Here is a 16,241-nt window from a genome sequence, read left to right as displayed (position 1 = left end):
GGGCGTGGCCACCGTCTGAGGTCCAGGTCAGGTTCGCAGAGCATGGAGGTACGAAAAGAGTTTGAGATGCTCTCCTCGAGGAACCTTTTTCTCCCGTATTGATTTTATTATTATTATTTTTTTTTTTTTTGGGGGAAAAATGTGTGAAAAAGGTATTCAGGCCGAATGTCCGATTCAATTGATAAAAAAAGCATAATTGTAATGGTCGTAGTATGGTAGCTGCATTAAATCAAAAAAACATATTTTACAATGAGTCGTCTGCAAATTGAAGCATTGTTGCCTACGAATTATAGGAAACATATCAAGAATGAATCTAGATCCACACTCCAACAAGTGCTTTGCGAACCTTGCCTTTTCTGACTTAAAAATAAAATACATATCCGACAAGTGGAGGAAAAATACAATACTAAGCCAATTAAAATATTTCCGCCAGTCCGCAAATCACTTTAATACCTATACTTAATAGTGCTTATTTGTGAAATTGTGAACCTTTATCACTGCTCATACATCCAAACACACATACACACATGCTCATTGAAACTTTGTTAGTACATCTAGCTAGTGCATCTCTATAAGTAAAGGAAATAAATAAATCTGATAAGGAGATCTGATGAAACTATAAGAAAGCCTTAACTCTTTTGGGACATTGGCCCCTAAGCACAATCCTTTGGCAGACGAGGAGGAGGTGAAACATGGCCGCTTGTCTCTGTAAGCACTGCAGTCAAGCGCGACGACAGTGTTGGGGAGCGAGCAGCCGCCTAGTGACAGGAAGTAGGCGGATGGGTACAAACTCATTCTGGAAACATCACTGTGTCTCAGCGAAAAAGGCAGGGTTTGGGTTTTTTTTGGAACGATACCAGTCGAATTTTATCTTACTCTTTGTTCTTGCTGTTTCTTGCTCTGCTCTGTGCTTTTTATTTAAACAATCTTGTGGTAATAACAACCAGAATATGTGATATATTTTATCATAGTATAGGGCTTGTACATCGTGACGTCACAATGCAATGGCTGCCTCCATTTCGGAAGTATAGGAGCAAAGGAATGTTATTGGTAGTGATGGTGTTTTGGTTATTGTTTAGTGATTAATCGTGAAATTATTTGTTCTTACCGGTGACATTGTTGTGTTTGAAACTGCTGCAGCGTTTCTCATGCGAGATGTGGCAAAACAAAGTTTTGATAAGCCTAGGTTACGGTATTTTTTCGTTTAGGATTTTACATTACTACTACCCTCTTGATTCTACACGATGGGGGAGTTTCGCCAACAAAAAATCCCATGATGCATTCTGATGTACAAGCCCTATTGCTATTACAACTGTAGAAAATATCAATTGGAAATCCTTTTAGAAATTTGGATATTATGACCAAAACAGAAATACACTGAACCTAAATACAAATATTTTATTATGCAGAAAGGGAGTCCATGAAATACTTTGTATCCAATAATGTAATTATAAGTTAATAATTCATATTTTATGGATGATGTGCCATAATGCCATAAAGCAGCGTAAAAAAAAAAGAGCTAATGCAAGATGTTTTCTTTACTTTTCACGCTTTTGTTGGTGGTCAGACTATTGTGTTGACCCGACAGCGTTTGTCTCTGACTCTGGCCCCAGCAGCCAGAGCAGCCAAGAGGGCTCCTGTGTGTACCATTCAGCCCATCCTGGACCCAAATGCATGACTTTTGCTTTACATTCATCCCTCATCCAATGTACAAACAAAAAAAGAAGTTGTAAACGTGGTGTGCTTTTTTGCTTTAACCTTTTCAGTTCCAAAAAATACATCCACATGATAGTGCAATGGGCAGAGGAGGATTAAAGTTTTGTAGTTTGTGTGGTAGATTTGTTATTTCATAGTTTAACCTGAGAAAAGAAAGGTTGTGATTGTTACAATATGCTATGTGAAGAATGTTATGTATTTCATTGCTCTGCCAGTGCTGAATCCTACCGTTGCTGCCTATGTATGTGACTGTATTGTCTTGTTAGTTTGAGGTTTTATAGACCATAGTTATAACATGATGTGTAACCATCGAATACTTTGACCTCGACCAACCCACTCCAGCCAAGGGAGACCCATGTTAACAGGCAGACTTTGACTGGGTTGATTTTCATAACCAGCCAAAGCGCCCAGAAGAGAAAGAGATGGCATGATTCACTATCTTAACCTAGCGCCAGAGGCAGATCTCAACGCATTTTGCTTAACCTCCTAGTGTTATCATTAACAACAAAACATATTCTCGCTGTGGTGTTGACTGTGTGGTTGCACTATGACAGTTACACTGCTGTTGGACTACAATTTCCACTCATAAAATAACACTGAATCTATAGACCAAAGGCATGCACGGTAATTCATAATATAGCAGTCGCTGCAACTGGCCACGGAAACCATTGTTAAATAATATTGCTTCCCCCTGGCTTAACCAAACTAATTATTATGTCGGGGACAACATAAATAGTCAATCAGACTTTGGAGCCGACAGACGATGATTATTAATTTCGATCCAAGGCGGAAATATATAACAATGGGTAAATCTTGCCGTCAGTTAAAAATCAGTCTCACTCTGGGCCTGGTCTGGTTGTTGTGTCCCCCTAATGTGAGGGCTGCTGCTTACTGCATTGCACTGAAACAGACTGTGAACTGTGTCGCATACTAGCGCTTGTCCACATCCACATGCCTGGTGGTTGGCTTGTTCCCCTGTACCAATCTATTTCAGCAGACACTTCATCCATGCAAAGGGCTTAGAGACATCGCAGCACATTGGGGACTGAATCCAGGACCTTTCGGCAGAAAGGTACTGGATTCCATCCCGAGCATCAACCCCAGCAGAACCAGAGGCTGCAGCAAGTAGATTATGTTCACCCTTCATTGCCGCTCTGGCCGGTGCTACTGGTGTATTATATACAGACGATTCCCATTGAGCACTTTACTTAATTACCCCCCACCCAGCCCACCCCCCACTACAGGCCATCGCTCTAATGACGTCACTTAATACGCCTAGCGCAGCACAGGCTGCATCTGCCCTTGAAACTGGCTCAGAGCTGCTAATGCTTCTGCTGCTATTGCTGCTGCATCCAAGGCTACGGCATACTACAGGTTTTTAACACACAGTCATACTCATAAACCGGCCGTTTAACAAAAACACTGGATTTCAGGCATTCAGGACCTGCTGCAGACGAATCAGCTAGATCGGGTGAAGTTAGTTGTCCTCCGTTTCTACTTTGGGTTTTTCGAGTGCCAAGTAGGCTACTATATCTTATGTGTGTGTGCCACAATTACGTGTCTTGATATCTATATCGATTTATATATGAGTTTAAAGATAACATGACAGATTCTAATAAAGTGATTTATATATGTTCCATGCCCTTCCAATGCCACCTCATGTATTTTTAAAGGACATAACATAATGATGTGTTTCCCAGAATTTAAGATGTGCAGTGAAAATTAATAAAGTACTCAAATGATATCTCTCACGTTTTGCATGTCAAATTGATCTTGTAAAACACACATGTAGTAGCCTCTACTACATATATATTAACCTATTTATACTGATATCTATCTAATCCGTTGTTCTGTTTGGACATATCTTTCTAGTCATTGGAATGCTAGGAGTATGGATCATTGGAGGGGATGCACCACTAACAAGACACAACTAGACACAAAATGGTTGACAGCTGATGAGATGCATTCAAGATAGGAAAGCTTTACCGCCATCTATAGGTCATACGGAGAAGTGTTCTCTTTAAAAATAAAAAATGGACTGAAGTGTTATTCATGAGAGTAAAATCTATAATAATGTATTAATGATAATGATAGAAGTATAAATGTTAGTATAAATAGTTATAATATTTAGAATAATCCTGTTTTGCCATTAGGATTTATTATTGTTTTTATTGTTGTTGTTACCTTATGCCTCCAGTCTCACTCCTGTTGATAGTCTTGCAATATTCTTCTTCAAAAAGAAAGGCAAAGGGAACTCAAATACATTAAGCAGCAGTTTCCTTGATGAAAACCCTAACCATGAACCATGCAAGCTATTGCACAAGCCAGTACACACACACGCGCGCGCGCACATAAACACGCATACACACACACACACACACACACACACACACACACACACACACACACACGCATCCAACATTCCAGCACTCTCCCCCAGGAAGAGGAGGGAGGGTGGACCACAGTTGAGCTCAACTCGGATCTCAGGTCCCACTTTGCTAGAGCAGGGATTCTAGGGGAGACGGCACATCGACTGGCCGGAAACCAAGACATGAAAGGGGTGGAGATATTCTACCGAAGAAAACTCATTCTCGCAATTGGATGAAGCATTCAGAATGGGATTATCATAATTGTATTTCTACAGTGGCCAGTTTACACGGTGTATTTGAAACCGTCTCAGACACGTTTTTACATTTTACCGCTGCCGAGTGTATGTTCAATTACGCGCTTACAAGTCCCCCCCTCCGGTTACATGATTGGTCGAACACATTGAGGTAAAGATTGTGAAACGCCCCTTTCACATAGATTGCAGCTACATTTCATCTCAATTCTGATTTGTGAGAATACAGGTGGTTATAGTGCGCTCCTGGAGTTGCAATCTAGTGAGTGTCGAGACCTTGAACTGAGCGGGTTGCTGGTCAGTGTCTTCAACTGGGAGGACCTCTTGGGTACGTAGTTTGTTTATATGCTGAAGTTATTCTAAAGGCTGCGTTGGTTGTAAGTGTGCCTCATAGTGTGCTTTGCCATCTGTTTGTAGAACAACAAAGTAGTTGGGTACATAATTACAATCTGTTATAACGATTATTTAGTTGTTGCCAATCACTGTTGTTACTGTGTGTGTGTGTGTGTGTGTGTGTGTGTGTGTGTGTGTGTGTGTGTGTGTGTGTGTGTGTGTGTGTGTGTGTGTGTGTGAGTGTGTGTGTGTGTGTGTGTGTCGTGTTTTTTTTTTTTACTGTGCCTTGTGTATGTACGTTTCTTTCTTTGTATTGGTGTATGTGTGTGTTTATGTGCGAATATGTCAATACTGTAATCCATTTGCAATTGTGTCTTGAAACCATTTACATTGCATGGATCTAACAAGAAAACAGGTAAAACAGGATAACAAGATAACAGAATAACAGATAAACAGGTGTTCCCAGAGTTCGATTAATAAAATAGAAAATAATGATTACAGCGCTTTAGTTTGATTTGTAATTCGTTGACATCTGATCGATCATTGGCTGTTACCAAGGATACAGGATCAGCTTCTTGCATAATCAATAAACCTTCAACAAATTCAAACATTTAAACAATTAAGCAAGGTTACAGACATAAAGAAAACCACTTTTTAAGCAGGCAAACCTGAAACCTAATTTCCCAAGGATCTGTCATCAGCATACTTTTTTAGGAAAACTTCTGTCTTTTGCAAACATAGCTTTTCTGGAATGACTGATGGATATACAGACGTTTAAATCATTCAATAAGGTAGACCAAGACAATGTTCAGTTTCTAACAGAAACACTGAATTATACCAAGCAAGACACAGGGTGGCGGTGACCTGGCACAGTGTGATCAGGCTTGAATCAGGCCAAAAACATCTGCTACAATATGTGATAGAAGCCTGAAGAGGAAGCCAAGGCATTTCCTTTGGAACATTTGTTTTTGTACTTTACTTTCTCTTCAACTCTAGTTTAAAGAAAAAGTCTCCAGATATTGAAAGTTGCTGGTTAAAATGTCACTGTCATTGTGTAGCCCCCTGGAATTGTGTTAATTATAACTGCCATGAATCCCATTAGATGAACGCTTCAGATATAACTCATATGTATTTCATCCCAATGAATATTAGAAACAAAGACACTCAAAGTCCTCATTGTTCTTGCCGGCACTAGATTGAACCCTAATGAGTAGAGTGATTGCGTTCTCTTAGTTATCTCTTGATATGTAGGCTGACTTTTTGTTTGTTTTTTGCCTTAGCCTAAACGTTTGCATTTCATATTTGGAATGATATTTTATTTTCTAATCTTTTGACAGAAATAATTTCCCTCAGGATTTATAAATCTGAATCCACTCATAGATGGATTAGTGAGGTCCTATCAAGTCAAGCTTAAGTATTTTGTACTGCAGCCTTTTCAAACTTTTTCAAGCCGAGGCCCAATAAACAAGTAGACCCTCAGCTTTTGGGGCCCACTTAGACATGCATAAATAACCTGAATATAAACAGGATTTCAATTGCCTAATTACTATCAATGTCAAATAAAGTGGGTGTCAGTTTGCAATCAGGGGTTGGTTCAATCGGTTTCAGAGGGATGTGACATGTGATATGGCAACTGCAGATTCCGTGGTGGATGGGTCAATGAGTGTTTAATGCACATGTCTTTGACTATGGCCCAGTAGCCACTGCTCCATGGCATGGGAACCCCTGCGGCCCGACCCATGGTTTGAGAACTGCTGCTCTACTGAACATTGTAGAAAACACTGTAGTGCACACTATAGTAAACACTGGGGGAACACAACAAACTGAACAAATCACTCAGAAAAACAGGAACAAATAACAGCTTTTCCTTTGAGTATTATCAAACCATCTTAGGATGTATGAGACTAGTTTTTTGTATCAACTTGTTAAGAAAACACTTTTATTAATTTAGCAGCAGGCAGTGGTTAGGGCATCTTGCTAAAGAATGCTTGGCTGTGTACATTGGGGATAAAACCCAGTCTGCTTTCGGCCGGGAGTCAAACACCCCATTATTTACCGCTACTTACTTGATGTTTTGACTTTATTTGGACTTGGACATTTAAAACCTAGCTTGCAGTTTAGAAAGGAAGTACTAACAAACAGACGGCAGAGACAAGTGGACAGTACGTAGGTGTACCGGACAAAATGGTTGACCCCGGGGTGGAAGTGGTCACGCCTCCAGTCGTCTATTCCACCTATGTTTGTGCTGATTGTATGCAGCCTGTAAACATCCTGCTGCGTCATCAGACCATCAGGGAACATAACTGATGTCACTGTTTGGTGCTGATGTGCTGCTTGGGGTTGTCGGCATGGGTACCGCCGAAGCTTGTCGATAAAGACAAACCGCATATCAAGAGTTAAGTAAATATCACGTCTAATAATACAGCATTGGACACACACCATGATGACAATCACCAACCAATCAATGGCTATGTTGTTGTTTCATCAATATTACAGCTGTTCATTATTTTAGGCCTATTCTTATGTAACATATTTTTATGCTATATAGAACACATTTTGTCATAGCAGTCGCATTTAGCTGATTATTTTATCCAAAATGTTCAGAAATGTGACTGTTTAGCAGTTAGGGGTTAGGCCTTTCAAACCCCCTCGCCCCTTGAATATGTTTTTGACCATTTCCCAAACACTGAATGTTGCAGATTATGAGAGGACTTTTTTATGACAAATCATTGCTTTTTCCTTTTAATGATTTGCATAATCCTCACCCTAACCATCTAATCGGACAAAACCAGAACTTTCATTTTCTAAATCAGCTTGAATAAAGACAGAAAGTCTTGCAATAACAAGACACACGTTTGATAACATTCTAGTCTTGCTTTATAGATGTCAGGCACACAATGAAAAAAGCTTCACAAAATAAATAATAAGTGTGGTTGATTATAACTCTACCCATAAAGCTTTCTCTGTGACATGCAACCATTGTAAACAATGTAAACAAATTGTCAGTAAACATTCTTTCCCAGTTCTTGCTGCCAGGAACTAGTCAAGCTGGATCTATTAGCTTCCTGTAGTATGATTATTGAGTACAGCACTGTTGCCTGGGGTTGTTTAGTTTCACTGCAGAGACACTCTCTGTGAGTATGTTTATTGGTGGCATTATTTAGATTTTTTTACACTGGTCAAGGAGGACAACGGCAAGAAAATCACAATGTCTGTTCAGTCTTCTCCTTTCAAAATAAAGGCTGAATTCTGCATGTTATCTTTACGAGTCCAATGAAAACAAATATTATCCCCTCTGCATGTGCAGACGTGTGGTTTCCCAGCCACTGTCTTTGCCAGTTGTGTGCTATTGGAGGCCAACTTCCATAAAACCATTAAATTGGGCCCCTGCGCACACAACAAAGTGAAGAGTGTGGCTTGTGTGTTTTGAAAATGAGTTTATGAGTAAGGATGAGATTGTTTACCACACATGCCACTCCTACACAGGGTACTTGTTAACTTGACAAGATAAACTGGGGAGCAGAAGGTATACTTTCAGAATAAAAAGAAACACTTTCTACAAGTGTCTTATTCTTTGAATACAAGGTCAACTTCCAGATCTGTTACCAATATTGGTAGAGAATGATTAACGTCTAGTATTACTGTTCATTCCTTCTGTTTACCCCACAGTAGTTGAATGGCTTACCAGCCCGAGTTTACATGCACATTGTAGATGGTTGACCTATCTGATCTTGTGAAATGGTGAAATTGTCCTTTAAAGCTTTAAAAAACGATTGCATTGATACTGGGCCATACTTAAACCTTACTAATAAATTGATTAGGCCCACATAATATTGTATTAAGTGTAAATCATTGCTCTAATGGGTTACTAAATACTATCAAAGATTTTTCTTGTCGAAAGAATAATAAGACATTAAGGAACAGAGCAGGGAGCAACCCTATAAACAAATAGAGAGCACCATGAATCATTGAATGGATACAGTCTATTACATTCATATATTTACTAAGAACAGTGAGTAATATCGTCCTCTGTCTAAAGTGAGGAGTTTCTTGGCTGGATATCAAATTATTGTGAGAGAGAGTTACATGGCAAGTTGCTTGTTTCCCTGAAGAGTCCCAAATCGTTTGGATTACACCTAGAGCAGGGACCATGATGGAAATAAGTGCTTGCACTTTGTCATGTTTTTCTTCTATCCCTTGGATATGTCTTTATTCCAAATAAATCAAATCAAATCAAATCAGCAATATGATAGAAATATTTGATACTCCTGTTCTGTAGTGTAATTTTCATTAGAAATTTGACTGGTTTGGGAATTGACTGGACTGTTTAAATGTATTAAACTAATGTTGAATTAATATGCTGTGTAAATCATAACTTGAACTATATTGGATATTATTATCTTTCACATATTTTGAACCCCTGGCCTAGACAAGTTGATAAGAGATTCACAGCCCCTCTCTTCCTCGTATTGATCTATAAATGCTATTCAAAAGGAAATTGCTGATCTACTGCAATCTATTGTTCCCGTTTGCACAAACATAAGTATTCTATATTGGATCAGATTGTTTGTTTAGTGGGGTTATAAAGCCAGATGACACACGCAGGAACAACAATAATGTGGTGATTGAGACGAGTCTGACAAGATAAGACTAAGGGGATAACATGGAGTAAAACTAGTTCAGAAGATATAAATGTGATGCAGTGTAAATGGAAACTTTGTGCTGAATCTTCCAACCTTCACATTTGTTTTGTCATGTTTTTTTTCCCGGGTTGTGTATCTCAGATGATATGGCTGAGGTTAATATTCCGATATATTAGATATTTGGATGACCTGGAAGTCTACTGTGGCTGTATTCACTTGTGAATCAACCATCCTGTGCTGGGGTAGGCTGATAGAGTTCCTGGCAACCCTGTATAATGTATGCCACTGCATACTTTGGTACACATATTCAAAATTATATTAATAAATCAATGCTTACCTTGATTTAAATACCTTAAATTTAACCAATTTTACAAGGTACTTTCTTGAAACAACTACAAAAAAGTACAAAATAGTACATTAGGAAAAACATTTATATTCGTAGGGTTCAAACCATGTTAGGCTCATCAGGTCGGATGTACTTATAATTTAGAGAACTAGTCATTTATTTGAACAAATTATGCAATTTGTACTCCTGAATTACTGCACATCCTCTGCCATCCGTTTCCTGGAGATGCATTTCAAACCAACATGTTGCTTAAGCTATTTTTACTCAATGGGTACATCCGGGAGAAAGATAGATGGATTTCCCTTAACCCGTGTTGTTTCTGCATGGCAGACACAGTGGGAGTTTTCACTTCTCTCTTTCAACCAGGCAGCAAACTTGAGGGCAACATATCAGTTAGGACCTCCCAAGTCAAAGCATTATTGCAGGCACCCTGAAGACAAATGCTATTGCGTTGTTGCTGGATTTACGCAGAAAGGCAACCAAGACTTACATCTCTCCTTTCTATTTGGTTTCAGATCAATCCACAATGTTTTGGACATTGTTGAGCCGAAGTGTTCTAATCTGTGCATTGGTCACATCCCACTCCCTGACCACGCCCATGGTCCCAACGACGATCTCCAAAGAACGACCTTGTCATATTTACAACTCTGGCCGTTCTGCAGACTGCCTGGGAAGACAGCTCGACCGCATTCCCTGGAGACAATTTCCCTCCACACTGGAGAAGGTGGATCTCTCCTACAACAAACTTCAAGCTGTCTATGCTGAAGACTTCCAGAATCTCCCCCATCTTCAGGTCCTTCAGCTGCAGTTCAATAACCTTTCCTACATTGATGAAGATGCCTTCAAGCACAACCCCATCCTGGAGTCTCTAAATATATTCAACAACTCCCTGCGTGAGATCCCTGGCCCAGCTCTGATTTCGCTTATAAATCTCAAAAAACTCGACATGTCTAATAACCTCTACGAACGTGCCACCTTAGTGGAAGGCTTCTCCAAACTGGTCAAACTCCAAGTCCTTTCCATGGGCGGACCCCTGGTCATGGGACTCAAAAAGGGGGACTTTCAGCCATTGAAAAACATTAAATTACAAGGATTTGCTATCAAGTGCACTTCCAATTTGAGCTTCTATGAACTTGGTAGTTTAGAGGTGATCCAGACACAGCAGATGGGATTTGATATGGCAATTGACCAAAGACCTCAAGCTCTCCCTTTAATGCTGAGTGATATTGCAAACAAGACCTTCACTGCCATTCAGTTCCGCAACCTATTTGAGTTCATGCACTTCTCGGGGAAGGAAGACATTTTCTTCAATTTAAGGTACGTTAAGGCCTACCAGCTCATCTTTCATCGTGGAAAGTTCAACGAGAATCTTCTACGGATGGCCTTAATGAACCTACAGGAGGCCAACATTGTGAAGAGACTGAGGCTTCAGTACATCGACTTTGCTCGTTCACCTACGTTTGAAGACAGCAGTGCAGGATCCAGCATAACAAACCTTAAATTGGATAGATTGGATCTGTGGTAAGTATCCTGCATGCCTGATATGTGAAGAGGTATTGTCTGCTAAACAACGTAATAGAAAAGTAATAGTAGTAGCATTTATTAAATGCAAAAAGCTGTAAATCTGAAAGGGGCTATCCTATTTTAAAGTGATAGATGAACGCTAACTGATTCAATCACATTTATTCTCCTTGTGCACTTTGTTATATATAAATTGTTTATTTCTAAATCTGTTCAACCAGGTACATCAGTAATCCTGATGTGCTGCGATTTGACTGGCGCTTCACTTGGTTCAACAAGGTAAAGCAGCTGTCCCTCCAGTATGTGTACTTCAACTCGGTGCCGTGTGACGCCTGGGCAGAGATGGGGAGTGCGGAGACGCTGGACATTTCCAACAACCGTCTGCAGGACTCTGTGCTCTACAACAAGAGGTGCGACTACACGGGTAGTGTGCCCCATGTTCGCATCTTCAACATGAGCACCAACAGCCTTGTCAGCCTGAAGGAAATGTCGGACTTGACTCAGGAGTTTAAGCGACTAGAGGTTCTTGATCTGAGCCACAACATGATAGGTTCCTTGGAGGGAAGCAGGGATTGCGTGTGGAAGCCAAACATCACCAGACTGATCGCTCACCACAACCAGTTTGTGAGTGAGGCACTGCAGTGTCTGCCCACCACCATGCAGTTCCTGGACCTGTCCAACTGCGGCCTGGGCCAGCTGGACATGACCTTCTTTGACCAAACCACCCAGCTCACTGAACTGCTACTCAGTGGCAATAAAATCAAGTTCATCCCTCCGCACTGGCGAAGCGCCTCCCTGCGGTCACTTACTCTGGACGGCAACTCGTTTGGGATCATCAGCGTGGAATCCTTCCGGGAGATGCCTCTACTGTCTCAACTCAGTGCTGGCAATAACCCCTACCATTGCACATGCGAGCTCCATGCCTTCATCCAGCAGACCAAGTCTCAGGGGAAAGTGAACCTCATGGAGTGGCCTGAGAACTACAAGTGTTATCACCCGGAGCCCTTCCTGAACACCATCATAGCCAATTACCTCCCTGCACACGTGGCCTGTGACATGCGACTGGTGGTTGTCATCTCGGTTGCCGTGACGGCCGCCGTGGGGATGATACTGATGCTGATCTGCTACATTTTCAATATTCCATGGTATGCAAAGGCCACCTACCAAATTGTCAGGGCGAAATACAGAGCCCACAAGGAGAGGGCAGCCGGGGAGGGGGAGGTCTTTGTGTACCACGCCTTCATATCCTACTGTCACTCAGACGGAGACTGGGTCAGGGATCACCTCCTGCCCTGCCTGGAGAACAACAGGGACCCTTACCGTCTGTGTATTCACGAGAGGGACTTCATGCCTGGAAAGTGGATCATCGACAACATCATCGACAACATTGAAAACAGCCGAAAGGTAGCGCAGTATTGTACTTCAGAATAAGTAATGCCATCTGTCTTAGGCTGCTATCTGTCTCCAAAGGCTAAAACACCCCATCAAATATAATTTTTTTTCAAATGATGTTGATGGAGTTAAGGCTAATTTGACAATTTTTTTGTTATTTTTATTCTCAGGTGATTTTTGTACTCTCCCGGCACTTTGTGAACAGTGAGTGGTGCAACTACGAGCTCTACTTCGCCCAGCAGAGAGCCATGGGCAAGACGTTCAGCGACGTCATCCTGGTGGTGCTGGAGCCCATCGACCCCCACTCCCTGCCCAGCAAGTACTGCAAGCTGAAGAAGATGCTGAGCACCAAAACTTACCTGGAGTGGCCGCAGCAGCCTAAGCACCAGCCCTTCTTCTGGGCACAGCTGAAGAGCGTGCTGGGCAAGCCATCTCTAACCAGAGGCAGAGCTGGCAGTACAAGGAGCAGGGCGGCCTCAGAGGGTGGGGTGTCCGTGATAGAGCCCCCCATGGAGGAGGACCAGCAAGATGATGGGGTAGATAAAGCAGAGCTCCACGGAGAGGAAATTGAGACTTATAAAGAACTATTCCTCAAGCCCATCCCGATAGCAGTCTAAAGATCAGCTTTGCAAGAAAATGCACCAAAATCAATGCAACGTCCTTCAAAATAGACGTACATTTGCATGGTTCTGGTGTGGGCCTGTCTATCTCTGAGAAACCCTGCAGTGAACAGCCATGAAGTCATTGGCTCCAAAGTGCTCTCCCATATTGTACTCTACTGTCAATACTGTCAATAACCTGCTTGTTGTGACGTGTCCCTCTGTAAGACATATCTGTTAACAGTTTTCTGCTTCAGAGGCTGGGGATTACTGACTGATCAACCAACACATATACAGTGGGGCAAAAAAGTATTTAGTCAGCCACCAATTGTGCAAGTTCTCCCACTTAAAAAGATGAGAGAGGCCTGTAATTTTCATCATAGGTATACCTCAGCTATGAGAGACAAAATGAAAGAAAAAAAAAATCTAGAAAATCACATTGTCTGATGTTTAAAGAATTTATTTGCAAATTATGGTGGAAAATAAGTATTTGGTCAATAACAAAAGGTCATCTCAATACTTTGTTACATGCCCTTTGTTGGCAATGACAGAGGTCAAACGTTTTCTGTAAGTCTTTACAAGGTTTTCACACACTGCTGCTGGTATTTTGGCCCATTCCTCCATGCAGATCTCCTCTAGAGCAGTGATGTTTTTGGGCCTTCGCTGGGCAACACAGACTTTCAACTCCCTCCAAAGATTTTCTATGGGGTTGAGATCTGGAGACTGGCTAGGCCACTCCAGGACCTTGAAATGCTTCTTACGAAGCCACTCCTTCGTTGCCCGGGTGGTGTGTTTGGGGTCATTGTCATGCTGAAAGACCCAGCCACGTTTCATCTTCAGTGCCCTTGCTGATGGAAGGAGGTTTTCACTCAAAATCTCACGATACATGGCCCCATTCTTTCCGTCACACGGATCAGACGTCCTGGTCCCTTGGCAGAAAAACAGCCCCAAAGCATGATGTTTCCACCCCCATGCTTCACTGTAGGTATGGTGTTCTTTGGATGCAACTCAGCATTCTTTCTCCTCCAAACACGACGAGTTTAGTTTTTACCAAAAAGTTATATTTTGGTTTCATCTGACCATATGACATTCTCCCAATCCTGTTCTGGATCATCCAAATGCTCTGTAGCAAACTTCAAACGGGCCCGGACATGCACTGGCTTTAGCAGGGGGACACGTCAGGCACTGCAGGATTTGAGTCCCTGGCGGCGTAGTGTGTTAGTGATGGTAGCCTTTGTTACTTTGGTCCCAGCTCTCTGGAGGTCATTCACTAGGTCCCCCCGTGTGGTTCTGGGATTTTTGTTCACCGTTCTTGTGATCATTTTGACCCCACAGGGTGAGATTTTGCGTGGAGCCCCAGATCGAGGGAGATTGTCAGTGGTCTTGTATGTATTCCATTTCCTAATAATTGCTCCCACAGTTGAATTCTTCACACCAAGCTGCTTACCTATTGCAGATTCAGACTTCCCAGCCTGGTGCAGGTCTACAATTGTGTTTCTGGTGTCCTTTGACAGCTCTTTGGTCTTGGCCATAGTGGAGTTTGGAGTGTGACTGTTTGAGGTTGTGGACAGGTGTCTTTTATACTGATAAGGATTTCAAACAGGTGCCATTAATACAGGAAACAAGTGGAGGACAGAGGAGCCTCTTAAAGAAGTAACAGGTCTGTGACAGCCAGAAATCTTGCTGGTTTGTAGGTGACCAAATACTTATTTTCCACCATAATTTGCAAATAAATTCTTAAAAAATCAGACAATGTGATTTTCTGGATTTTTTTTTTTCATTTTGTCTCTCATAGCTGAGGTTTACCTATGATGAAAATTACAGGCCTCTCTCGTCTTTATAAGTGGGAGAACTTGCACAATTGGTGGCTGACTAAATACTTTTTTGCCCCACTGTATGTGCACTGACATTGCACACCCAAATGTATGTCAATGCCGCTCATGTAAGCACGCAAATAACACACACACACACACACACACACACACACACACACACACGCACACACGCACACACGCACGCACGCACGCACGCACACACACAATAATCCACTTCTACTTAAAGCTACGGTAGGCAACTTTGGAGTAACAAGACAGTTTTCCAGAGTCAGCTCGATTCTGAAAGTATCCAAAAATGACTAGCTTGCTGCCTTTAGCAATAGATCTGCCTAGCATTTTGAAAGACTGGGTAATGCGCGTTGAGTGCACAGGCAGAGTACATGTAGGTAGGCGGGTAGGTAGGTAGACAGACAGGTAGGCCATCGAATCATTTCATTTGGCCCAAATTAAGTGATTGGGCGGGCTTTGTACAAACCTGCGAGAGGCACATATAGTGGATTCTTTCATTTTTTTCATAGCTTCTGATCTAATGATTGCTGTTGGGATGTAAAGAGAAATATGACAAAAATGGTTCCAAATAAATTGCCTACCTTAGCTTTAAGGGACACATCGTTTTCTAATCAGAGAAATAAGATAATAGCCAAGCACTTTAAGGATCAGAAGGTTTAATAGGCCTATTGTTTGAACTGCCAATATGTGCAGAACAAGGTTTTTTTATAGAAACTTTATTGCTGATATTTCTTTTTACATTTAGAATAGACTTAGATAACATCATGGCACTGATTATGTAATATGGTATTGCAGGATCAGAATATTGTAGATGGCTGTTTTTAAACTTTCACCAGATGGCACCATGACAATCATTAGGGGAGAAAGTTCAGAAGGTTGCATGGTATTCTGAAACATTGAATGTAAAAAACTTTTTTGTATCTCTAGAAACATTTCTTTACTTTTGTTTTGTCATAAGCTTTGACTTTGTAAATTCAAGAATGCTGCACATTTGTGATATATTTTTACACCAACAATGTATTATTTGTTAAATAATAAAAACTGTAATCAGAAGCAACATCTTTTCATGAGTAACGTTTTACTCGAAAATGTACAAAATAATATCCTTATAGTCTTATTATATCCCCGCATTAGCCCACCATCAATTATAATAAAAAACAAGCATTCAAATGTATCATTTATCTTGAAGATTATTTTCAAACAAAAGCATGGGTTTTAAAACAAGAA

General features: G+C 41.2%; 1 protein-coding gene across 1 annotated transcript; it reads left to right on the top strand.

The window, feature by feature from the left end:
- Positions 1-4,245: 4,245 nt before the first annotated feature.
- Positions 4,246-16,071, top strand: tlr18 (toll-like receptor 18). The gene is made up of 4 exons (XM_079729586.1): positions 4,246-4,664; positions 10,174-11,179; positions 11,401-12,583; positions 12,742-16,071. The coding sequence occupies exons 2-4, from the start codon at positions 10,185-10,187 to the stop codon at positions 13,186-13,188; spliced, it is 2,625 nt and encodes an 874-aa protein (XP_079585712.1). The 5' UTR covers positions 4,246-4,664; positions 10,174-10,184; the 3' UTR covers positions 13,189-16,071.
- The last annotated feature ends 170 nt before the right edge of the window (positions 16,072-16,241 follow it).

The sequence above is a fragment of the Pollachius pollachius genome, assembly GCF_949987615.1.
Source record: "Pollachius pollachius genome assembly, chromosome: 1".
In the NCBI taxonomy this organism is placed as follows: Eukaryota; Metazoa; Chordata; class Actinopteri; order Gadiformes; family Gadidae; genus Pollachius; species Pollachius pollachius.
This window is presented reverse-complemented; position numbering and strand designations above follow the sequence as displayed.

What these genes read in the sequence shown, in the direction of transcription:
- tlr18 (XM_079729586.1), top strand. Translation starts at nt 10,185, where the DNA reads ATGTTTTGGACATTGTTGAGCCGAAGTGTTCTAATCTGTGCATTGGTC. An exon ending in TTGGATAGATTGGATCTGTG is followed by an intron (nt 11,180 to 11,400) that starts GTAAGTATCCTG and finishes CTGTTCAACCAG; the next exon opens with GTACATCAGTAATCCTGATG. An exon ending in ACATTGAAAACAGCCGAAAG is followed by an intron (nt 12,584 to 12,741) that starts GTAGCGCAGTAT and finishes TTTTATTCTCAG; the next exon opens with GTGATTTTTGTACTCTCCCG.